At 43.7% G+C, this 26131-nt stretch overlaps 1 protein-coding gene across 1 annotated transcript; it reads left to right on the top strand.

Moving 5' to 3' along the window:
• The first annotated feature begins 598 nt into the window (after positions 1 to 598).
• Positions 599 to 25765, top strand: LOC124544926 (serine protease inhibitor I/II-like). The gene is made up of 4 exons (XM_047123671.1): positions 599 to 754; positions 13095 to 13244; positions 18155 to 18274; positions 25588 to 25765. Exons 1-3 carry the CDS (start codon positions 676 to 678, stop codon positions 18268 to 18270), a joined length of 345 nt encoding a protein of 114 aa, XP_046979627.1. The 5' UTR covers positions 599 to 675; the 3' UTR covers positions 18271 to 18274; positions 25588 to 25765.
• The last annotated feature ends 366 nt before the right edge of the window (positions 25766 to 26131 follow it).

Consider the following 26131-nt stretch of genomic DNA (forward strand, 5'->3'; position numbering starts at 1 on the left):
TGTGAACGCTACTCTCTTGCCCTCTCGCTCAACCCTACTGGTGAACTGCGTGTTAAGCTGCTTTAGGGTAACAAATATCCAGTTAAAAATTATCCTGAATTTGGTAATGTCAGGCAAGTGTGAGGGGTAAAAATTGTAGATGGGAGGCCTTGGTTAGGGTATAGTAAGCAGGTTGAAATGGATGTGGGCTGTATCAGTTACAAAGAGGAGAACAGGCTCACATAGGTTAGAGTTGCGAGAAGGGCAGCGTCGAATCAGTTTTTAAAATGAAGACCACAAGAATAATGTAACGACACACACACCTCGGACAAAAACGATCACGTGGTGGGCATAGATCCAGACTGGTTGACGAGTCTGTCCTTGAGGCTGATAGAAAGTGAAGAAAATCAGTTTACAGGTTCCACACGCCGCTAAGCATATTTACTGGTGACTTACCTGCACAGTGGCAAAGAAGACAAACGCCTGTACCTTCGAGGGCAGTATCTGCCGCAACGTTCTGATGCTACAGCGCACTAGTTTCAGTGGAAGTTGCCAGGAGATAACACAGGATGTCTGCAACAGGCACAGCTGCGCCTTGTGTGGCAGAGGGCACAGCACAAGGTATCTGCGTTGGTCATCTGTGCCATCGGCAACGGCGGCGGAAACTGCTGCCAGTTGCAGGGGTGACCTCCAGCCATGAAGGCGGTATTATCTGCGGTGGCCGCGCTCTTGTTCATCGCCTTGGCGACCGGTAGCGCTGTAGGAGCCGACGAAGGTAAGTCCACGACAATACACTCTCCACTCACAGAACGCAGGTCTGTTCCAAATCATTTCGTCGTATTTTACTCTGTGAGACTAAGGATCGTGCAAACAATACAGTTCTGAGTTTGAAAACAAGCGATACGTTATATAATTGGTTGTACTGAGTGTGCTAAAAGCGAAAGAATATGTTTGTGTTAGTGGTGGTCCTGGTGGTGGTTGTGGTGGTGGTTACGGTGGGAGCAGAATGGTGGATTGTAGGAGGAGGGGGGAGAAAAGTGCGTTAATACATTCTGTTTGTAGCAGTGTGCGGTTATCCATACCGAAATATCTGTTATTTTCGAAACGCTCATGGTCCCATGATAGTGTTAAACACATAACACACAGTCAAGTTACAAAAGCCGTAGGACAACGATATGCACATATGCAGATAGCGATAGTACAGAAGGTACATATAAAAGAGCAGTGCATTGATATTTCGAAAATTGTTGGGGAATTCTGTATTCCTATATCCACAGCGTCGAGTGTGTGCCGAGAATACTACATTTCAGGCATTAACTCTCGCCACATACAAAGCAGTGGCCGACTGCCTTCACTTAACGACCGAGAGCAGCGGCGTTTGCGTAGAGTTGTCAGTGCTAACACACAAGTAACACTGCGTGAAATAACCGCAGAAATCAGTGTGGGACGTGAGACGAATGTATCAGTTAGGACAGGGCAGCGAAATTTTGTATTTGTGGGCTATGGCTGCAGACGACCGACTCGAGGGCCTCTGCTGACAACACAACATCGCCTGCAGCGCCTCTCCTGGGCTCCTGACCGTATCGGTTGGAAGTCAGACGACTTCAAGACCATGACCTGGTCAGACGAGTCCCGATTTCAGTTGGTAAGAGCTGATGGTAAGGTTCACGTGTGGCGCAGACCCCACGAAGCCATGGGCTCACGTTGCTAATAAGGTAATGTGCAAACTGTTGGTGGATCCATACTGGTGTGGGCTGTGTTTACATGGAATGGACTGGGTCCTCTGGTTCAAAAGAACCATTCATCGACTGGAAATGGTTATGTTCGGCTATTTTGAGACTATTTGCAGCCATTCATGGTCTTCACGTTCCCATACATGTCACCAGGCCGCAATTGTTCGTTATTCCTCTCAAGGTCAGTTCGACCGAATGATTTGGCCTCCCACACCGCCCGACATGAATCCCATCGAACATTTATGGCACATAATCAGGAAGTCAGTGCGTGAAAAATATCCTGCGCTGTCAACACTTTCTCAGTAATGGACTACTGTAGTGCCAACATGGCTCAGTATTTGTGCGCGGGCTCCCAGAGACTTTTTGGGCCCAAGGCACGTCGAGTTTCTGGAAGTCAGGCAAAAGGAGGTCCGACACGGAATTCAGTGGTAATCCATGACTTCTGTCATTTCAATGAAGATACGCCGAACACTCTAAGTGTTTCTATGTATTCCAGCCGGCGTTTCGGCAACGCTATGAGTTAAAAGAGAGATTATTTTCCTGTAAGATATTTAGCTCTTTAATACATACGGCAAATAAATTAACTACCTTTTCTCATGGAACAATCTAGTTTTAAAAAGCTGAAAGAACAGCAATATAGCCGGCCGGAGTGGCCGAGCGGCTCTAGGCCTAACAGTCTGGAACCGCGCGACCGCAACTGTCGCAGGTTCGCATCCTGCCTCGTGCATGAATGTGTGTGATGTCCTTAGGTTAGTTAGGTCTAAGTAGTTCTAAGTTCTAGGGGACTGATGGCTTCAGAAGTTAAGTCCCATAGTGCTCAGAGCCATTTGAACCATTTTTTTGAACAGCAATATAATTATTGATGGTGAACTCTTGTGCCTCATTACGCCGCATTTTTATCCTCTTCATCCTCCTTCATTGATCAGCCTACCATTTCTTTGGCAGAATCTTCTTCCTGGTGTCCCTGGATACCTGAACATGCCCGAAAGACCGTGTCACTTTCACTTACAAAACGCTAATTTTCACGAGCCTTATGGGAGAAGTGGAGTTACCGGGTAAAAGCACGCTGCCACTGGTTGACCGACATCAGTGGGCAAATACTCGATGCAGGCATTGTAAGAAAGGGGATCCAAAATATTGTAGCTGCTGTGCCGCCTCTGCTGTTTCCTGGCCTTAGCCGACCACGATATTACTGCAGTCGGCCTCCCGTGGTCCTTAGGGGAAACACGCGGTGACTTTACAGTAAACAAGTACAATGGTGGCTAAGAAAAGAACATCACACAGTGAATGATTTTAAGACAGTTGTGGCTATACTTTGAAGTGCTTCAGCGTGCCGTCAGATATCACGATGAAAGCTCCCGATAAGCCGACCGAAGCTTTCTCACTCCCAGGTGAATAATATTGTGGCCGACAAGTACTTGTTTACGTTCCTCGTTAGCCGTGGCTGGGTGTTTACTTCCTTGATAGTGGTTCAAATGGCTCTGAGCACTATGGGACTTAACATCTATGGTCATCAGTCCCCTAGAACTTAGAACTACTTAAACCTAACCAACCTAAGGACATCACGCACATCCGTGCCCGAGGAAGCATTCGAACCTGCGACCGTAGCAGTCGCGCGGTTCCGGACTGTAGCGCCTAGAACCGCTCGGCCATTCTGGCCGGCTCCTTGATAGTGGGTGCCCACCAAAACGAAAGTCTGTAGCCGGCATCTATATTCAAGCTCCAATCACTCTTTAACACAGCGTGACAATTATTGTACTCCATGAAAAAATACCTTACATTAGTTACAGACTACGGCATGCAACACACTTTACTGAACATGTAACCCTCACTAAAGATATTCGGATTTAGATTATATAATTTTCGATATCCCTCCTCTCGTTGGCGATGGATTGGTACAGACGAATAGCGAAATTCTGCATGAGCGATGAAGTGTCGGAACATCGATGGTGTCAATGACCTTCTTAATGGCTGTTTTCAGCTCAAAAACGGTTTTGCAGTTATTGCTGTACACCTTGTCTTTAATATAGCCCAACAAAAATGAGTTGCATATGATCAGATGCGGAGAATATGGTGGCCAATCGAGGCCCATACCTGTGACCTCTGGGTACCCCAGAGTCAGATGTAGGCCCCAAAATGTTCTTCCAGGACATCAAACACTCTCCTCCTTCGATGCGGTCGAGCTCCGTCTTGCATGAACAAGCAAATCTTGTCGAAATTAGGGTTAATTTGCATAATGGAGATGAAATCATCTTCCAAAACCTTCACGCACCGGCCGGAAGTCACTGTGCCATCACGGAATATCGCACCGATTATTCTGTGATTTGACATTGCTCACCACACAGTCACCCATTGAGGGTGAACAGACTTCTAGATCGTGAAATGTGGATTCTCAGTCCCCCAAATGCTCCAATTTCGCTTACTGACGAACCCATCCTAATGAAAGTGGGCTTCATCGCTAAATCAAACCATATTCACATCAAAGTCCTGTTCGTCAATTCTGTGGACAACAGTGTTGGCGATGCACAACCGCTGTTCCATGACCCTGGGACTTAATGGCTGATTGGTTTGAATTTTGTACGGGAAGAGATGCAGATCTTCAACAACAATTTGTCGCAGTGTCTTCCGAACGGTTCCCACCTGTTGTGCAGTTCGTCTGGCCGATTGCCTGAGGATGGTTTGAAACACAGAGCGTGTCTTCCCGATGTTTTCAGGCGTTTGCATGCTGACATTGCCAACACTGTCATTACGAACACTACCCGTTCTCTCAAACTTGCGAATCAAATTCTTGATTGTTAGCAGACATGGACCGGTTCTCTTCTGCTTGAACTCGGTCGCAAACTTGCTTTGAGATGCACTTGGGTTGTTATTGGTCGCATAGTAGGCCTTCACAAGAGCTATATGCTCAGACTCGCTGTACTGTGACATTTTCACTTGGAAATTGCCAGCAAGAACAAGGCGCGTGCGCTTAGGTTGCTAATTCCCGTCATGCCCCGCGGCCAACCGTGCAGTTTAAACGTTCTAACGCAAACCGTTCAGAAGCCATGAGGATTGTGTTTGATACAGTTCAATAATTGTCACCCTGTATTTCAAAAGCTTCACCGGCTTTCCTTCTGGAATTTTTACTTTCCCTTGCTAGTAAGCATATGTCCTTAAAAGCCATAACCTGATCTCATTCTTCTTGGTGTTCCATTGCCGCTGATTTTACATTTTGTCTTAACTGCGTGGTAACGCTCTTTAATGCGTTCTTTTTATTTACCTTCCAGTTTCGCCTATGTATATCATTTGCCATAGACTCCTGCAGTGTGGAAAAGGGTTGCGCACATCTATTCTACGTCGGAAGGAGTCTTTTATCTCGTGTTAACTGAAAAAACGTAGTCCGTATACCGTGCCTCTCAGGCATTCTGCTTATGTAGTCGGTTACTATAACGACAATCGGCGATCTTACAAAATGAGCTGGAAGTTCCTCGCCTTTCTCCCATGCACGCAAGGGTCATCGTAGACAGTGACCATAGGTGTTTTCCTAAGGATATCCATCTCTGATCCCAAGCTTAATTTCCAGTCAGCGAATAACTATGAATAATCTACACATATTTATTAAGCTGTCACTACTGTTGAGAATCCTGCGAGAATCGTTTATGGTGTCTCCACGTGCTATGTCCCCATTAATGATACGCAACACTATTGCTGTAAACTAAACAATAAGGAATGCGGAGTTGTCTGGATATAACACTGTATTTCCAGCGTTTACTGTATCGATTAGAAACTATCAGAGCTCCGTGCGTCTTCATGTTTTCGCGACGCAATCACTGCTCCACCAAATTTCGGGCGTGCAGCAGCAAAATTTTCATTTCCTTTTCTGATATTTCGGCTGTGAATCGTTCAGCCATCTTCAGCGGCATGCGCCGCTAAGCACCCGGCCACAGGTACACAAGGTGCCAGAGACGTTCATCGGCGGCAAGGAGATACAACATATGTATTAATTAGATCTGTGGCTGCGTGGTCCATCCACGCTGGCTACCGATATATCACTGGTAGCTGTATTGTGCCTATATCTTTGTATGCTTGTTACAGAATGTGCCGGATTCCATGATACATTCAAGCTGAAGCCGCTACCTCCATTAATTAACTTCGTCGCCAACCGAATTTCAATTGCTTCTTTCACTGGTGACTTCCAGAAAGATGAAGTCGAGGCTAAAATTTGGACGTTTTCGTTCACTTGGTTCTATATAGTGAGCGAAAACGTCGAAATTTTAGCCTCGACATCATCTTTGACGGACTCAGAGTGAAATAGGCAAGTGAAATTCTGTTGCTGATAATTTTAATAAATAGAGATAGCGACTTCAGCTTGAATAAAGCATGGAATCCGGCACTTTCCGTAGTAAGCTTACAAAGACGTCGCCCCAGTACAGCTCACAGCTACACATCGATATCCTAGCGTAAATCGACCGCGCAGCCACAGATCTAATTAATGCATATGTTGTACCTCTTTGCCGCTGATGAACGTCTCTGGTGCCTTGTGAATCTGTGGCTGCATGCACAGCGACGCGGTCCGGGACTTGAAAAGGACGGAGCGAGTGCTGGAATGTCAGTCTTTCAGCTCACTCTGAAGACGGCTGAACGATACTCAGTTGAACTATCAAAAGAAAAGGTGGAATTTATGTATTTGCACGCCAGAAATTGAGTCTAGTGAAGCAGGGGATACAATCCGTCGGATTTGACCAGTGACGTCAGAATTGGCCAGAGATAATTTATTACACAGATGTAAGAGCTGATAAGACTGTTCAGAAACAAAGGAATACGAGAGACGAAAAATATAGTTGACATATATCAAGGCATGTAGTATTTTCACGTTAAGGATATCGCGTGTTTGTATCGTATTATTTCTGTGGAAAATGAAGGGGAAAAAATGGATGGAAATATTGGTAGCATAGAATACCTCACGTCACATATATATGGGTTGTATCTCGAACCTCATTCGAAATGTATTGGTTAACTACAGTACGGGATACAAGGTTAGCGTACGTCGATTTCTTCGTTTTCGTTAGCATTAATATCCTGTTATTCAGTTGAATTATATAGGTCAACTGAAGTACGGGATACAAATTTGTTTCTTTCGCCTTCGCTACCACTAATAGTTCTTACGCAGATAGTAGTACTACCGATGGCAGAAGGAGCTACGTACATAATATTTGTATCCCATACTTCGTTGACCTGTATATATATGTACACTGCTAACGAAAACGTGGAAATGAACGTATGTTACATTTGCAACCTGTACCTCAGTTGAACTACGCGAAGAGGCATTACGACGACACATATACAGTTTGTATCTCGTACATCACTATGAAGTACAGTTTTTTTTTCGCCTGCGATGCTAATAGTATCGACTGAAAGTTATAGTTTTGATCACAGCAGTGACAATAATATCCCATTCTTTAGTTGAGCTATATAGCTATACACAACATTTGTATCCTGCTCTCCAGTTGACATATATAGGTAAATCTAATAAATGTTACATATGTCGTTCTTTTCGAATAGGTAGTGTCAGTTTAGAGGTCAACTGAAGGACGAAATGCAAATTTTAGTTGCGTCGGACGTTTCGCCTGTAACGTTGCTAGTACAGATTCGAAAAAATCGTACTGATACTAGTGCTGGGAAACGAAAGAAGAACGACAGCTGCAAAATTTCTGTTACGTATTGGAGCGCTAAAAAACATACGTAATGGTGTAACACAAAAATGAAATACGTCAAAATAGTCAAATTCAGTAAAAGAAAAAAATGGAAAACTGAACTTACCACACAGGAACTTCTTAAAAGAACCGAAGCTCGCCTAGAAAGACATCAACAAAAATCACACACCCACATACACAACAAACAAAACATTGCGAAAACACTCACAGACACACACACACACACACACACACACACACACACACACACACTAACGGAGACACACACATACACACTGACACAGACACACATACACGCACAGACACACACATTCACCCCCCCCCCCCCCTCACCCCTCCTAATGTGGAATTAGCTAACATATTTCGGACGGTACATTTGCCCAACACGTTTAACGAAACATTTAAACGGGCAGTATGTTTGGGGAATACTACGCCTCCATGAATATTCGTGTAAGTGACTTTGACGTGTGGAAATCAGGCGTTTACCCTTCGCTAAAAGAGATTTCACAGCTGACCAATAAACCTCTACGCTATTTGTGCAAGCCCCTTAGCATAATGATCTGAACTCAAAATTGTGGTTAATTACGAGATGCTGATAACCCCTTTCTCCTAAATCCCTACATGAAGAAAAACCATCTGAAATTACAATGGAACCCTCTGCAACGTGATCTTCAATTAAGCTGACCAAAACTTCCTTCATAACACCCCCATCCCCCCCCCCCCCCAACGGCTCCCTATATTTCATGTATTCCCCACAAACTTCCCTACAAAAAGAGTACCAATCCACAACTGTACGCTTACTCACACGACATTCATGGACACACAGCTACCCAGGATATCTCAAACACAACAGTACGTGATTTTCATAATGTCTCTCAAGGCGAGCTTAGATTTTTCGAACCACGTCCCTCGTCTGATGGACCGCCACAACCGACCTTTGCTGCAGCGCCATACGATAAGTCGTGTGTACGGCGACGAGATACACTTGTGAGGCGCATATGTTCGGCGCACTCATGACGTCGAACATTCTCGGCAACGAGACCACACATTTGTAAAAAAACAAATCGTGGCCAAAATGTCTTCGCCCATAGCCTCTCTCAAATCATCCAGGTTCATTAGAACAGATAGATCCATACCTACAAACGGAAATGAGATACTAAAAATTGTCCTAAAGTAAGGAAGTAATAGTCCAAATTACCTCAGTATCACTAAGAATGAAATTAAGTACCGAGTTAATTGCAAACAACCAATTATTTAAATAAATTCACACCAAGAATATTTTGAGCAATATATAGGGATCTCTTTTAAAAATCAAATTCAATTATTTTAATGTACAATGATAGCGCTTATCCGCAACGCAGAACTGTTTTACTATCTATGGCTGAAAGTGAAGACATTATTATCTATGAGTAATGTATTACGTCGTTGGTCAAAGCCGACGGGTTGTATCCCCTGCTTCACTAGACCCCAGAAATTTAATGGCGTATGTGACTGTACATCAGGCTCGTCCTAACTGTGCCCCTGGGGCGCTAGCGCCCGCGATCGCCCGCGGCCAGCGCCCCGGGCGAATTCGTGTGTTGCTGCAGTGGCCGAGCCGCGGCGCTTAGCTGGCCGTGCGGAGCGCCCGAACGCCAGCCGGCAGATATATTTGTTCGCCCGTTTTCCCTTCGGGCAGTGGACGTCTCACAAGTGCTTCAACTAGAGCTGATTGACCTACAGTGCCGTATCCGCCTGAAGGACCGCTTTCTTATGTGTAAAACTTTAGATGACTTTTGCAGCTGTCTTCCACGAGAGAAATATCCTCTTTTGCATAAGCACGTGGGCAAAGTTCTCTCAATGTTTGGTTCCACGTATATTTGTGAGCGCTTTTCCTCTCTTTTAAAGCCTGCTAATACTAAGAACCGTTCATTTCAAATTTGACCAATTCTTTGACGTTAGCAGTCTCACGTAATATTGTATCAAGCCTAGACAAAATCGTTTCCTCGAAAAAGAAAAACGTGTAAAATGTTAATTGTCTTCTATAACAATGTTGACTGTCACAATTAAAGAGCTTTATAACCTTATTTCTATTTTAATAAGTTTTCAAACTTGGTCAGTTAAAATTATTACGTACAAAACAGCAAACTAAGGATCCGATTTCTAAACTCTGAAAAGGGATACAAAAAATTGTAGCACGAAGTATAACAAAAAATACTTACTTATAACTGCTAACAGTAAGAACGAGACTCTATATCCCGTACATAAAATTATTTTGTTTTCGTTAGATCTGACCGCGGGACGGTCCAGCGCAGAGCAGTGCTGTGCGGTCTCACTCGCTCTGCAGCTCTCTCTCTCTCTCTCTCTCTCTCTCTCTCTCTCTCTGTCTCCCCCTATGGCGACACTAGCGACACACGGTCGCGGACGGGGCGCTGAACTACACCGTTTTGCGCCCACGGGGCGCGAGCGCGCCCGCCGGGCGCAATTGTTGGATGTGCCTGCTGTACATTGTCAACGAAACAACAAACTTAAAAATTCCTCTTTCAACGAGACAAGTACAGGGTGTTTCAAAAATGACCGGTATATTTGAAACGGCAATAAAAACTAAACGAGCAGCGATAGAAATACACCGTTTGTTGCAATATGCTTGGGACAACAGTACATTTTCAGGCAGACAAACTTTCGAAGTTACAGTAGTTACAATTTTCGACAACAGATGGCACTGCAGTCTGGGAAACTCTATAGTACGATATTTTCCACATATCCACCATGCGTAGCAATAATATGGCGTAGTCTCTGAATGAAATTACCCGAAACTTTTGACAACGTGTCTGGCGGAATGGCTTCACATGCAGATGAGATGTACTGGTTCAGCTGTTCAATTGTTTCTGGATTCTGGCGGTACACCTGGTCTTTCAAGTGTCCCCACAGAAAGAAGTCACAAGGGTTCATGTCTGGCGAATAGGGAGGCCAATCCACGCCGCCTCCTGTATGTTTCGGATAGCCCAAAGCAATCACACGATCATCGAAATATTCATTCAGGAAATTAAAGACGTCGGTCGTGCGATGTGGCCGGGCACCATCTTGCATAAACCACGAGGTGTTCGCAGTGTCGTCTAAGGCAGTTTGAACCGCCACAAATTCACGAAGAATGTCCAGATAGCGTGATGCAGTAATCGTTTCGGATCTGAAAAATGGGCCAATGATTCCTTTGGAAGAAATGGCGGCCCAGACCAGTACTTTTTGAGGATGCAGGGACTGCAACATGGGGCTTTTCGGTTCCCCATATGCGCCAGTTCCGTTTATTGACGAAGCCGTCCAGGTAAAATAAGCTTCGTCAGTAAACCAAATGCTGCCCACATGCATATCGCCGTCATCAATCCTGTGCACTATATCGTTAGCGAATGTCTCTCGTGCAGCAATGGTAGCGGCGCTGAGGGGTTGCCGCGTTTGAATTTTGTATGGATAGAGGTGTAAACTCTGGCGCATGAGACGATACGTGGACGTTGGCGTCATTTGGACCGCAGCTGCAACACGGCGAACGGAAACCCGAGGCCGCTGTTGGATCACCTGCTGCACTAGCTGCGCGTTGCCCTCTGTGGTTGCCGTACGCGGTCGCCCTACCTTTCCAGCACGTTCATCCGTCACGTTCACAGTCCGTTGAAATTTTTCAAACAGATCCTTTATTGTATCGCTTTTCGGTCCTTTGGTTACATTAAACCTCCGTTGAAAACTTCATCTTGTTGCAACAACACTGTGTTCTAGGCGGTGGAATTCCAACACCAGAAAAATCCTCTGTTCTAAGGAATAAACCATGTTGTCTACAGCACACTTGCACGTTGTGAACAGCACACGCTTACAGCAGAAAGACGACGTACAGAATGGCGCACCCACAGACTGCGTTGTCTTCTATATCTTTCACATCACTTGCAGCGCCATCTTTTGTTGAAAATTGTAACTACTGTAATTTCAAAAGTTTGTCCGCCTGAAAATGTACTGTTGTCCCAAGCATATTGCAACAAACGGTGTATTTCTATCGCTGCTCGTTTAGTTTTTATTGCCGTTTCAAATATACCGGTCATTTTTGAAACACCCTGTATCAGCTGATCTCAGGTCACGGATAGTTCTGTTATTGGTCCAGTGATTTCGACACGAATGTGGCAATTGAATTTTCAATACAACTGAAATACATGTTACATTCATAGAGCATACAGTGCCTACACTGATCATAGACAATCCTCATTGGGAGAAAAATGTTCTTTCGCATAAACTGCATTTCTGAATACTAGAAGCGGACACGATTAGAGAAAACAGCACAGAGTTGCGTGTAATGTTTATAAAATCAAGTAGAATCATAACGTAACGTAAAAGACATAAAGAGAAAATTGCACGAAAAAATCGAATTTTATTTTTTTAAATGTAGGTCACTGTGCGTGCGTAAAAGAGTGTAAGGTCGTGCAGAAATAACCTCGTAAATATGTTATGTTCCTGTTTCTCATCTGTAGTTGACCAATCTATCGTGCAATAAAATTCTTTTTTCAAGTGCGTGTCCGAAGACTTAGGTCAAATTTGGACTGAAGCGTTAAAACTATAGTGAGAGAACACTTTCTCGAACCGATGATAGTAACAAACAATCTTGTCGGAGGAATATCTGCAACTGAGCATTATACCAGATGTTGAAAACACCGCTGCAGTTTTAAGGTTCTTCTATTTAACATACAACCAGTTTCGGGCTCTTATATGCCCATCTTCAGGTGTATACAAGACGCTGTGTGCCCTGCGCTCATTGGTAGCACGCCGCGTCTTGCGCACGTCCACCGCGGCGGTCGGGGTATCAGCATCAACTTACGACACCTGAAGATGGGAGTACAAGAGCCCGACACTGTTCCTTTGTTAAATAAAAGAACCTTACAACTATAGCGGTATTTTCAACCTCTGGGGGGATGATAGTAAATGGAAAGCCTAGCACAAGAATTAATTTTCATCATTATCAGGAATAAATGTGTTCTAGTCTGATGGATAACTTATGGACTCATAGATTAAATGAACTCAGTAATGCCTGTGTTATTTTTGAAGAAATTACACGCAATGAGCAACTAACTTGTTTTTCCCACTTTTGGAATATATTCCGCAGCCGGCCGGTGTGACCGAGCGGTTCTAGGCGCTTCAGTCTGGAACCGCGCGACCGCTACGGTCGCAGGTTCGAATCCTGCCTCGGGCGTGGATATGTTTGATGTCCTTAGGTTAGTTAGGTTTAAGTAGTTCTAAGTTCTAGGGGACTGATGACCTCAGATGTTAAGTCCCATAGTGCTCAGAGCCATTTTTTATATTCCGCAAATTGAGATTGCAGTGTAAAATAAAAGAAGCGAATTTCTGTAACCTACAGAAAATTTTCACTCCATAATAAAGAGTAATGGTGTTAAGCATGTGGCCAAGTGGCTTAAATTTCGTCAACTTCATGTCAGATAAAGTGATTTGTGAATCTGTCAAACGTTGTAAAAATAAACGGAACACTTTTTACAACAAGAACTTATTTCGTAATAGAATACGATAGAACTGAACGGCCCGATTCGGAGCTTCTAGAAGTATACATAAATCTCATAAGGAAAGATTGTTCGAGGAAAGTATTGAATGGAGGAGGGTACTTTTTGCCTTATGAGATGTCGGACCATCTTGAAGCACTCTGTATCTTCGATGAACCTATTATGTGCAGGTGCGAAGAAGGTGCTCCGGATAAAACGTGAGGATCAATTCTGCGTCCCCAACTCGACCTTCCTGATGGACTGCAACGAGTGTATCTGCGAAATCGACGGCTTGTCGGCGTCCTGCACAGCCATGGAGTGTCCCGACCGTCGCCGCAGGGGTACGTCGACTACAAATAATACAGTGTATCCATGGTGGCAATGTAGTCTCCTAGTGAGAGAAACTGAACACATTCCACCATGCCGTATTATTCATTTGGCCTGTTCGATAGCGTACTCACTGTTGTTACTATGTTGTGTGTTTTTTGGTTTTTGTTTTTGTTGTTCTTGTGGTCTTTAGTCCCTTTATGTCCCATGATGAGTCGTACCAACCGATCCCTTCCTGTACTGAAATTGTGACGGACATATGTTTTCCCCCCCGTTTCAGTTCCTTACTTCATTAGTCATCCGATGTACGCCTACCCTTCTAATCTTCAGCTACACTCAAGACAAATATCTTCACAAAAGACTTCCTAATACTTAAGTTTAAGCCGGCCTCTGTGGCCGAGCGGTTCTAGGCGCTTCAGTCCGGAACCGCACAACTGCTACGGTCGCAGGCTCGAATCCTGCCTCAGGCATGGATGAGTGTGGTGTCCTTAGGTTAGTTAGGTTTAAGTAGTTCTAAGTTCTAGGGGACTGATGACCTCAGCAGTTAAGTCCCATAGTGCTCAGGGCCATTTGAACCATTTTTTGAACTTAAGTTTATATTCGATGACAACAATTTTGTCTTTTTGTAAGGCTCTTCTTGCTATTGCCGGTCTGTTTTTTGTATCCTCTTTGCTTCGGCTATCGTCAGTTGTTTTGCTGCGAAACTACGAGCTGCTACCTACGAGCTACTACTTTCAGTGTCTCATTTCTAGTATATCTCCCTAGTATCACCAGATCTAATTCAACTACTTTCCGTTACCTTTTTGTATTACTTTTGTTGATATTCATAGCATAACCTCTTTTCAAAACCCTATTCGTTCAATTGCTCTTCGAATTCTTTATCGTCGCTGGCAGAATTGCGTCGTCGGCAAAACGAAAAGTTGATTTTCTTCTCCCTGAACTTTAATTTTGTTTTAGAATTTGTCCCCGGTTTCCTTCTCAGCTTGCTTAATGTACAGACTGAATAACATCGGGGGAGGTTAGAAGCCTTTTTCAATCCCTTTTCCGTCAGCGAAATTCTTACCTTTATTCAGATGAAATATTAAAATTCTTTTTATTTACTGTCAGGTCAAACCGCGTTCTCCTGACTTACAAAAGTCTCGTCAAAATTTGTGGCGTAATGCTGCTACCGATACGATGAAGGGCGGAAATAATACAGTCAAAAACGACCTACATAAAATGTTCACATAAATCATGACAGCCGGCCGGGGTGACCGAGTGGTTCTAGGCGCTACAGTCTGGAACCGCGTGACCGCTACGGTCGCAGGTTCGAATACTGCCTCAGGCATGGATGTTTGTGTTGTCCTTAGGTTAGTTAGGTTTAAGTAGTTCTAAGTTCGAGGGGACTGATGACCTCAGCAGTTGGGTCCCATAGTGCTCACAGCCATTTGAACCATAAATCATGACAGGTAAACAAATGGACGCCACTCCAATTTGGACACACGATAGTGGGCAGTCTGTTGGTTGTCTAGAGCTGCGTGGGTAATAAAAACTGAAATACGAACCTGTTAACTCTAAACAGAAGTAACTGTGGGTAAGTTCTAACGGACTATTTTGAACTGACGCTGTGATTAGCGTATTGAATGCATTCTTTTAGCCAAGAAAGACAGGTATCCAATCTTCATCACAATAATACATCTACATCTACATCTACATCTATACTCCGCGAGCCACCTTACGGTGTGTGGCGGAGGGTACTTATTGTACCACTATCTGATCCCCCCTTCCCTGTTCCATTCACGAATTGTGCGTGGAAAGAACGACTGCTTGTAAGTCTCCGTATTTGCTCTAATTTCTCGGATCTTTTCGTTGTGATCATTACGCGAGATATATGTGGGCGGTAGTAATATGTTGCCCATCTCTTCCCGGAATGTGCTCTCTCGTAATTTCGATAATAAACCTCTCCGTATTGCGTAACGCCTTTCTTGAAGTGTCCGCCACTGGAGCTTGTTCAGCATCTCCGTAACGCTCTCGCGCTGACTAAATGTCCCCATGACGAATCGCGCTGCTTTTCGCTGGATCATGTCTATCTCTTCTATTAATCCAACCTGGTAAGGGTCCCATACTGATGAGCAATACTCAAGAATCGGACGAACAAGCGTTTTGTAAGCTACTTCTTTCGTCGATGAGTCACATTTTCTTAGAATTCTTCCTATGAATCTCAACCTGGCGCCTGCTTTTCCCACTATTTGTTTTATGTGATCATTCCACTTCAGATCGCTCCGGATAGTAACTCCTAAGTATTTTACGGTCGTTACCGCTTCCAATGATTTACCACCTATGGCATAATCGTACTGGAATGGATTTCTACCCCTATGTATGCGCATTATATTACATTTATCTACGTTTAGGGAAAGCTGCCAGCTGTCGCACCATGCATTAATCCTCTGCAGGTCCTCCTGGAGTACGTACGAGTCTTCTGATGTTGCTACTTTCTTGTAGACAACCGTGTCATCTGCAAATAGCCTCACGGAGCTACCGATGTTGTCAACTAAGTCATTTATGTATATTGTAAACAATAAAGGTCCTATCACGCTTCCCTGCGGTACTCCCGAAATTACCTCTACATCTGCAGATTTTGAACCGTTAAGAATGACATGTTGTGTTCTTTCTTCTAGGAAATCCTGAATCCAATCACAAACCTGGTCCGATATTCCGTAAGCTCGTATTTTTTTTCACTAAACGTAAGTGCGGAACCGTATCAAATGCCTTCCTGAAGTCCAGGAATACGGCATCAATCTGCTCGCCAGTGTCTACGGCACTGTGAATTTCTTGGGCAAATAGGGCGAGCTGAGTTTCACATGATCTCTGTTTGCGGAATCCATGTTGGTTATGATGAAGGAGATTTGTATTATCTAAGAACGTCATAATACGAGAACACAAAACATGTTCCATTATTCTACCACAGATTGACGTAAGCGAAATAGGCCTATAATTATTCGCATCTGATTTATGACCCTTCTTGAAAATGGGAACGACCTGCGCTTTCTTCCAGTCGCTAGGTACTTTACGTTCTTCCAGCGATCTACGATAAATTGCTGATAGAAAGGGGGCAAGTTCTTTAGCATAATCACTGTAGAATCTTAAGGGTATCTCGTCTGGTCCGGATGCTTTTCCGCTACTAAGTGATAGCAGTTGTTTTTCAATTCCGATATCGTTTATTTCAATATTTTCCATTTTGGCGTCCGTGCGACGGCTGAAGTCAGGGACCGTGTTACGATTTTCCGCAGTGAAACAGTTTCGGAACACTGAATTCAGTATTTCTGCCTTTCTTCGGTCGTCCTCTGTTTCGGTTCCATCGTGGTCAACGAGTGACTGAATAGGGGATTTAGATCCGCTTACCGATTTTACATATGACCAAAACTTTTTAGGGTTCTTGTTTAGATTGTTTGCCAATGTTTTATGTTCGAATTCGTTGAATGCTTCTCTCATTGCTCTCTTTACGCTCTTTTTCGCTTCGTTCAGCTTTTCCTTATCAGCTATGATTCGACTACTCTTAAACCTATGATGAAGCTTTCTTTGTTTCCGTAGTACCTTTCGTACATGATTGTTATACCACGGTGGATCTTTCCCCTCGCTTTGGACCTTAGTCGGTACGAACTTATCTAAGGCGTACTGGACGATGTTTCTGAATTTTTTCCATTTTTGTTCCACATCCTCTTCCTCAGAAATGAACGTTTGATGGTGGTCACTCAGATATTCTGCGATTTGTGCCCTATCACTCTTGTTAAGCAAATATATTTTCCTTCCTTTCTTGGCATTTCTTATTACACTTGTAGTCATTGATGCAACCACTGACTTATGATCACTGATACCCTCTTCTACATTCACGGAGTCGAAAAGTTCCGGTCTATTTGTTGCTATGAGGTCTAAAACGTTAGCTTCACGAGTTGGTTCTCTAACTATCTGCTCGAAGTAATTCTCGGACAAGGCAGTCAGGATAATGTCACAAGAGTCTCTGTCCCTGGCTCCAGTTCTGATTGTGTGACTATCCCATTCTATACCTGGTAGATTGAAGTCTCCCCCTATTACAATAGTATGATCACGAAACTTCTTCACGACGTTCTGCAGGTTCTCTCTGAGGCGCTCAACTACTACGGTAGTATTTATGCCAGCTCTGTACGCAGAAGATGTATAGTTTGAAAGAATGTACGATGAGATCTTGCCCTTTTTCTTCTTTCTGCATGTATTATGTATCTGCCTCATTGTTTGACTGTACTGATCTTTCCACCTTTTCCTCCATCTTCCTAAAAATCTTCTGCCCACTGTGTATTAATTCATCATTGATTTTAGTATTCCGTCGTCTTCTGTTTTGTTGACACGATCATTCTAGTTGTTTCTGTATTCCTTAATCTGTTTATTTAAGCTTTTCACTCCCAGTTCCTACCTGATTCAGTATTTCTCCTACTGTCATAGAGTGTGTACCCAGCTACTGTTCTTAGAAACCACATCTCCACTGCTTATATTCTTTGTTCGTTTTTTTGGGGGGGGGGGGGGGGGGCACAACAGTCGATTCACTTCCATGAGTCATGGTTAACTGATAAAAAGAGTCATCTGTCAATAAATATGTTAGGGTGGGTGCCAGGAGATGTGAAACGCAGTCTTCCATAATGCGAGTCCAGTACCTTCTCAAATCATCTTCATTAATGTAGTTCCTATGCAGGTAAGTGATTGAAATAACATGGTAGTTATGACGCGCGTTGTCTGGTCTGTGCTAACATCTTTGAATGCTCTATGAAACTTAAGACAGTATTGGATCTCTTAGTTTTTCGACAGTTATCTCTGTCTCCTCTTCTATTAAGTTGCTAGACGTCGTTTTCTACTAATCCAAGTTTACAGTGGATTCTCTCCACCTATCTTCTGGCTGTTAATGCTCTTTTTTCAGATGTTTCGTGTAAGCCGGGAACAACATTCAAACAAAACTGTAACACGTGCTTCTGCGGTGAGGATGGGAAGTCTGTGATCTGTGCCTCCATTGGTTGCTCTGAAGGGAACAGCTAGTATGGTGAGTAGAAGTAGCACAAGATTCACAATGACTATTGTAAGTGGAACTGAATGCTAACTTTAAACTATCAGAAGGAATATAGGGAAACTAGTACAGGGAAAATACTTCAAACATTTTTACGTCTTCTCATCGAGGCAAATCGTTTTCCTACAAAAGTTTGCCTTTATGTCACACACTTTTCCATTTGACCTTACGTCGCTGATTTCGACTGCTTGCTTGCTGCATGACTGTACTCCATAAGAGAAAGCACCCTGATAGAACATCCGTATTCCATTCTGCATTGCCGAAAATACTATTTGACCTGTCTGTTCCCGGAGACTCGCGGATGCTTCTTGAAGGTTTTGGAAGGTCCGTTAGTTAACCGCTGTCGAACAAATACCAGTACAAGTGGTGCTCTGAGCTGTAAGGAGTGCACTCAATAATATTTTGTCACTGTCCGTCATCCAGAAAGTGAATACTTCCCTTAAGGAAATGTAGTTTTTTGTGTCACTTTAGCACACTTCTGTTTCTCATCGCTTGCACTGCACATTTCCAGTAGGCTGTTTTACAGCAGCTTTCCTCGCTATCCACATGTCAGGGAATTCTTCATTTAGTACGAGCATATGCTCTGCAACACGGGAAGAGTAAGTGGATAGCCGCCTCTTGTACCACATACAGTGCTGCTTATTGATATCTACGTCTACACGCGTACTCCGCAAACCAGGGTGGTTCTTTAAACTTTACAAGAAGGCTTTGTCGTGACAGTTCGCGTCTGCCTTCAAGCGAGTGCCTGTCCGCTTTGTTCAGCATGGCGCTCTCCCATGCTTCAAACAAACATGTGACAATTCGTAATGTCCTGTTAGTCGCATCTAGTAGAGAACTCATATGCTGGATTCATATTCTGGGGTGGGTCGGACCAATGTTTTGTGATGTTTCCTTTGTAGACGGACTGCAGCTGGTTTACCTACAACTGAGCTTATGTGATCGTTCCATTTCATATCTCTACAAATTATTGCACCCAGTATTTGTATGAGATGACCGGTTTCAGTTGCGACTCGTTCATACTGTAGTCAAAGGACACGACGCTTTACGTTTTATGAAGTGTACAATTTTACATTTCAGAATATTTAAAGCACTAATTTGAACGTTTTTAAGATGAGACTGAACATTTGTGTAGCTTTTTTCAGACAGTACTTCGTTGTGGGTGAATGTATAATCTGAAAAAAACTGAGGCTTCTATTAATATAGTCTGCAAGATCGTTAATATACAACATGAACAGCAACGGGCCCAACATACGTCCCTTGGACACACCTGCATTTTTTCAACACCTGTCGATCATTAATCACCCGCGATGACATCCTGCCTCCTCTTTACCAAGATACCTTCATTTCAGCCTTGAGCTTCGCTTGATACACCATATCACCGTACTTTTGGAAGTAAGTATCCCATAGTATCACTTCTGTCCGCTGTTTATGATCTCGCGGTAGCGTTCTCGCTTCACGAGCACGGGGCCCCGTGTTCGATTCCGGATGGGGTCAGGGATTTTCACCTGCCCGGAGATGACTGGGTGTTGTTGTGTCATCTTCATCACCATCTTTCATCTTCATTACGGACGGAGGAAGGCAATGGAAAACCACCTAAGCCAGGACCGTGCCTAGTACAGCGGTGCGGGTCTCCCGCATCGTCCCCTACGCTCTGTTGAGCAGTATGGGACTTCATCATCAGTACCACATCTAGAACAACTGACAGAATTTTTCTAAGAAAGTGTGCATACGTATTTTTATTCAGCACGGCTGGAAATAAATAAGGTCCCTTAATGGAATTTCCTACGAAGCTGAACCTTACCCACTAAGGTGGTTCCGACGGGTTCTAGGCGCTTCAGTTCGGAACCGCGCTGCTGCTACGGTCGCAGGTTCGAATCCTGCCTCGGGGATGGATGTGTGTGATGTCCTTAGGTTAGTTAGGTTTAAGTAGCTCTAAGTCTAGGGGACTGATGACCTCAGATGTTAAGTCCCATAGTGCTTAGAGCCATTTGAACCATTTGAACGGTCGTTCCTGTTGCATGTGAGGAAGTCACAAGGGCTGTCTCGTGACCATCAGCGCTGGGGTTGTTGCGTAAATTCATGATGCTGTGGTTAGTAAACGCTACACTGATAAAGAACAAGCATTTCTGTGTGGGGTTACAGATAAAAGTGTAGCGTGGCATTGTATTGGGGCCATGATCCAATTCCTTCCATTCCATTTTAATGGTTAGTAAGTCCAGTACTACAGAAAATTATGTGTTGTTTTAAAGACTGTCCATTGCTTATTTGCCATTTATTGTTTTCACGAGCAACTTATGCAAGAAAGCGTGCACGAGATGCCAAAGTATGTAAAGGACATATGGCCGCTATTTCACCGTCTCTTGCTGGAGAGATGAACAAGGAGTGATCGCTGGCTTACGCAATAGGCACTGGCATGTAACCTTTGCTGTCCGTGGCGATGGATGTAGTTTGGGTCTCTAAAATTCTAGAACACTGGTGTACTGATTCATCCGCTAAACTGTTGTGTTTCTGCGCAGATTGTACACAAGGATATCCCCCTGGGTACGGGAATGGGAATGTACATTTTGGCGAATAGTGACAGTCACTAAATAGTGCATCAGTTATAACACCTTTCAAGTATGCTGTTCAGGCTGATAATGGAGGGACTGGCCATGTGCTTGCACCAGTTTTAGAGATTTCTTTAATTTAAAAGCCATGGCAGTAGCGTCTCAAGATGACGCACAGGAGGACATAAACAGGGATGCCAGTCATATTTCGAGACAGAAGACGTTGTGACAGTGCCTTTGTGTGAATGAAATGAATTTCTTGAACTCATGAAACTAACAGCATCAGAGAAGTTCTGTTATTGGCGTAAAAGTTATCTTGAGGTGAGAACAGTAATTCATCATCTGGCACGCTGGTTTACTTCGAATGCTGCCTAAGCACAGTCGCAGAGTTCAAGACAGTTCTGCCACTGACGTAATCGCTGTTCACGGACGTTAAAGACAGCCGCGTAAATAAGCGAATTTCTTCATCTTTCAAGTAAGTCTTCAGCACGGTAAGTTATGTTGTCTGTTTCGCCTCGAAGACGGGTTCCTCTTCGTTAATAACCGAACGTCCACTATACACTCGACTGTGTAAAAAATTAGGACTTCGTACGGGAGCTGATGACGGCGCAGTTGAGCACCCCACAAACCAAACAACATCGTCATCATCCGCTATACAGATAAATTCTCGGCTTCCTAGTTTGGTTTTCCATGTCGTAATTTACAATAGTTTTTTGGCCAGATGTGGAAAGTTGTTTTTTGTGCAGTTGATTTGTAAGTTCTGGTCGATATCGTTGCTCATTTTGTACGAGCGAGGATTTTACACCGCCGCGGTAAACTTGATAGAAGCACGTTCAACGAACCGCCTCTTTGGAATTATTTCCGTTGGTTTGGTTCACTCTGCTTTGTTGCTAGAAAAACCACATTTCGGGGAATTTTTTAACGTCTTTCTTCATGAAGCCACCATGTCTCTGTTTAAATTCACATCCATTTTAAATGGTAGTTCATTTCTTATTTGTATACCTTAAGAAATCCATAGCGGATTAAAAAACAGTTCGTATTACCGGTTCCTATGTGTAATGAGGAGTTTTTTTTAAATCCTTGTGAATCTGTATTTATACCAGCCTGTTATCATTTTAGCAGCACGTGTCAATTCAGTCAACGTTATTCGTCAAGTCCAGTTGATAAAGCCCCCAAATACAGGAGCGGTGCTCTTTTTAATACAGATAAAATCGTATGTATTGTAGACAAGTACATATGAGGCACTTGGGGAACACATTCCATATTTTCTCTTTGTGGGAGGTGACGAGACGAAGGGTATCCGGGCGTTCTATACCACTAACATTCCAGAATCCAGATCATCATGCCGGTGGGTTGATAATCTGGATTTTCCAGCATAAGGCCAGGAAAGAGCGCAAGGCGCTATTCTCAACGGAGAAATGGGAGAAATGTTAAGTGCAAAAGTAGCTTTGGGTGTATCCCCAGGAAGTGTTTTAGTAGGATTATTACCAAGAGAGAATAAGACTGCAACACCAACAACGAAGGGCTCGGTTTAAAAAAGGGGTTATGCAGTGACGCAATCTTTCGACCCTCGCTGTTCAATCTACACATCGAAGAAACAGTGTTATAAATAGAAGAAAGATCCAGCAGTGGTGAAAGGATATCAATGATAAGATACCCTGATCAATCATAAGATACCCTGATGACGTTGCTATCCTCAGTGAAAGGGAAAAATTGCAAGGTCTGTTGAATGAACAATATAATCAGTAGTAAATGTGGATAGAGAGTAAACCGAAGAAAGACGAAAGTAATGTGAAGTAGTAGAAATGAGAACAGAGAGAAATTAACATCATAATTGCTGATCAGAAAGTGGATGAAGTTAAGGAATTCTGCAAACTTGGAAGCAAAATAATCCATGACGGGAGAAGCAAGGAACACATAAAAAGCAGGCTAGCGCAGGCAAAGAAGAGATTCCTGTCCAAAAGAAGTCTACTGGTATCAAACATGGACCTTAACTTTAGGAAGCACAGCATTATGTGATAATGGTGTGGAACAGAAGAGAATTGAAGCGTTTGGGATGCGGCGTTACAGAAGAAACTTGAAAAACAGGTGGACTGATTGGATAATGAATGAGAAGCTTCTCCTCAGAATCGTCGAAGGTCTGGAGAACACTGACAAGAAGAAGGAACCGGATGACAGCACATGCGTTAAGAGATCTGGGAATAGCTTCCATGGTGTTAGAGAGAGCTGTAAAGGATAAAAACTGTAGAGGATGACAGAGATTGGAATACATCCAACAAACAATTGAGGACGTAGGCTACAAGTGCTACTCTGAGATGAAGAGGTTGGAACAGGAGATAAATTCGTGGCGGGCCGTATCAAACCATTCAGAAAACTGATGACTCTAAATAGAACCCTTGACTATATAAATGAGCTAGTGGATAACATAGGATGATATACACGACAATTCGTGCATGACGCAGTACATGAAGAAGGTGCAGCACTATAAAATAGCAAAATGCAGGAACACCTACAAAGAATCAACGCTAGGTGCAGGATTGGCAGCTGATATGCATACACAAATGTAATCAATCATCGATGAAGCCTTAGGCTTCCGACTGCCCGACTGCTGCCTACAAGGCAGCAATATGAGCAATCTATGATCGTAAGACATTTGATTAGCATGTCATCACTCCCTCCAACAGCCATTGCCTGTAGAGCGTCCTGACGGTTCCGGTGCTTCTGCACCTCCTGATCTGGTCTCACAAGGGCTGATTGGATCCCGTACCAGACTTCCCCGCCTCAAGAAACATCTGAGGACGTACCGAGAATCTAACCTGTGTCCTTCCATAATAATTCGGCTACGGAGGCAGTCGTTTCAAGTGGAACGACAACATAAAATCAATCGTAGGAAATACCGATGCCATATACTTATTAGAAGAATCCTCAAAAAGTATAACCCATACACGAAGGCGATAGCTTGCAAACTCCCCTTACTGCAGACAATTAAGTGTGGCTGCTCAGTCTCGCACCCTTATCAGAGAGGACTGATTGGAAAAATGCAGATGCCCCACAGTAGATCACCGCAGAACGTCCCATGTTCATTTAGGAAGTGTCACAACATGCTCCTTCAACTCCAGTGACGGACAGTAAGAGAGATCCGGTTACTGTAAGGGGCGATCGAAAATGTTCCCTTCGAAGGCCTCACAGACCAGAATCGGTTGCGAATCAGGCAATAAAGCCGTAAGCATTGAGGTAATCGTCGTACCTATGTACCAGATCGAACACACCCGTTTCGTAAGGCACCGTGTCCTGCAGCTTGGAGAAGTCCTTAACTGCCTGCGGCACATCCTTGTCCGACAGGAACCGTCGACCCTTCAAGGCCTTTCTTAAGGAACCAAAGGCGTGATAATCGCATGGGTAGAGGTTAGGATTACAGGGCGGGTGCAAAAGTATTTCGGACTGGAGTTGACGTCGCTTCCGTGTTACAAAATTTGCGATATAGGGATGTGCTTCATCATGAAGCAGAATGCCCCCTTGACGAAGTTGGCAGTTTTCATCAGACGTGTCGCCCCTTACACATTCTTCGCCTTCCCATGAATGTCTACCAGTGTTTGTGCTTCGGCCTCCGAGAACAGCAGCACGTTGGTCCTGTTTGGCCGCATCTGGTAATAACGTCGCCATAGTTCACGTTTCGGCATTTACTGCACGCATTTCGGAGAGACATGAATGCCACACTACATTGCCTACATGTCGGTGTTTATATATCCAAATCGAAGTCTTCATCTATATTTCTGCAAATCACCATATGCACTACGTTGCATATACGCTGTAGCAACGCCCTCAAATAGATACGTTTTGATCACCCCTTATATGTGAATTCCGGGAGCCCACGTTCTTGGAACAGTCAGGCAACGTATTTCTTCCGTCTGTGGAGACTTAGGAAGAGTCACTATACCCGCATATAATTCACGAACTGAACATCAAGTATGAAAAGTGACAGTGGTACATAAGGCTACGTAGATTAATGATTTCTCTCTGTGATAAATCATCAACAAGTGAAATCGAAATATTTCTTTCTTCATTGAGTTTCAAAATAGCTATCAGCAAGACGTTGGTTAATCTTTTGTGGTAGCTGCTAATTCAAGTACACGAAAATCATTGCTTTATTTGCTTCACATTCGCGGCTGCAATTCATCCCTAGAGAAAAGATGTACTCGTTTAAATAGGGATAATTGTGCTTGTATGTTGTTCAATTGTGTGTGAAATCTTATGGGACTGAACTGCTATGATCATCAGTCCCTAAGCGTACACACTACTTAACCTAAATTATCCTAAGGATAAACACACACACACCCATGCCCGAGGGAGGACTCGAACCTCCGCCGGGATCATCAGCACAGTCCATGACTGCTGTGCCCTAGACCGCTCGGCTAATCCCGCGCGACAGTTGAGCTTGTAAGAAAGTTATGTTTTATATCACTATTAACAACTGCATTCATGAGTATTTCTGTTATTTTTTACATGTAATGTACACTCACGAAATACAGTGACTCATAGAGATAATAAGACCAGAGAACATTTTTAATAACAAAGTACTGTATTCTTCGTTTGTGTGACCATATTGTACCTAGTTGCTTTACCATTCCAAGGGGATTTTCGTTCCGTCGTTCTTGTAGTTGTAACGACAGAATAAAATGCCCCAGGAAGATAAAATATTGTATTCACTCTAGAAAATAATGTCACTGTTTTCTTTTCTTTCAGGAACCTACGCTGTCTGACGCGCAACTTATTAAATGTTGTTTGTAGATATTTCTCAACGGACGCATAGAGGACATTACACACGTCCAGATGCAACACGTATTCCCCAATCTGTGACTTTCATTGTATATAGCAGCTATTTTTATTGTAAATAGAAGAAATACATTAATCAAGAACATAACATGGAGTTGCTTTACTTGCTTTGGCAGACGTTTCCACTTACCGGCAGCTGTCTGCCACAAACTTAGATCCTGCCACTCTTCTTGCAACAGATCTCTACTTTCTGTGGATATGGCTACAGCAGATTCCCTCCGGTTCGCCCTCAGTCCCCCTCGGCTCCTTCTACCTGACGGAGTTGAGTGGAGCAAAGACTGCGTGCCATCGTTGTTCCTCCATCCTTCCGAGATGTCCATACCATCTCACAACTCGAGCATCAGTCCCCACGCTACCCAGACGCATCACCAACTCTCCACGAGACAGCCTGCCTCAGAAGAACGGCTGGCTGCAAAATGAGCACGAGGCTGCACGAGGCGCAACAGCGCCAGAT

The sequence above is a fragment of the Schistocerca americana genome, chromosome 8 (assembly GCF_021461395.2).
Source record: "Schistocerca americana isolate TAMUIC-IGC-003095 chromosome 8, iqSchAmer2.1, whole genome shotgun sequence".
Taxonomy (NCBI): Eukaryota; Metazoa; Arthropoda; class Insecta; order Orthoptera; family Acrididae; genus Schistocerca; species Schistocerca americana.

What these genes read in the sequence shown, in the direction of transcription:
- LOC124544926 (XM_047123671.1), top strand. Translation starts at nt 676, where the DNA reads ATGAAGGCGGTATTATCTGCGGTGGCCGCGCTCTTGTTCATCGCCTTG. An exon ending in CGCTGTAGGAGCCGACGAAG is followed by an intron (nt 755 to 13,094) that starts GTAAGTCCACGA and finishes TATTATGTGCAG; the next exon opens with GTGCGAAGAAGGTGCTCCGG. An exon ending in TCCCGACCGTCGCCGCAGGG is followed by an intron (nt 13,245 to 18,154) that starts GTACGTCGACTA and finishes CTCTTTTTTCAG; the next exon opens with ATGTTTCGTGTAAGCCGGGA.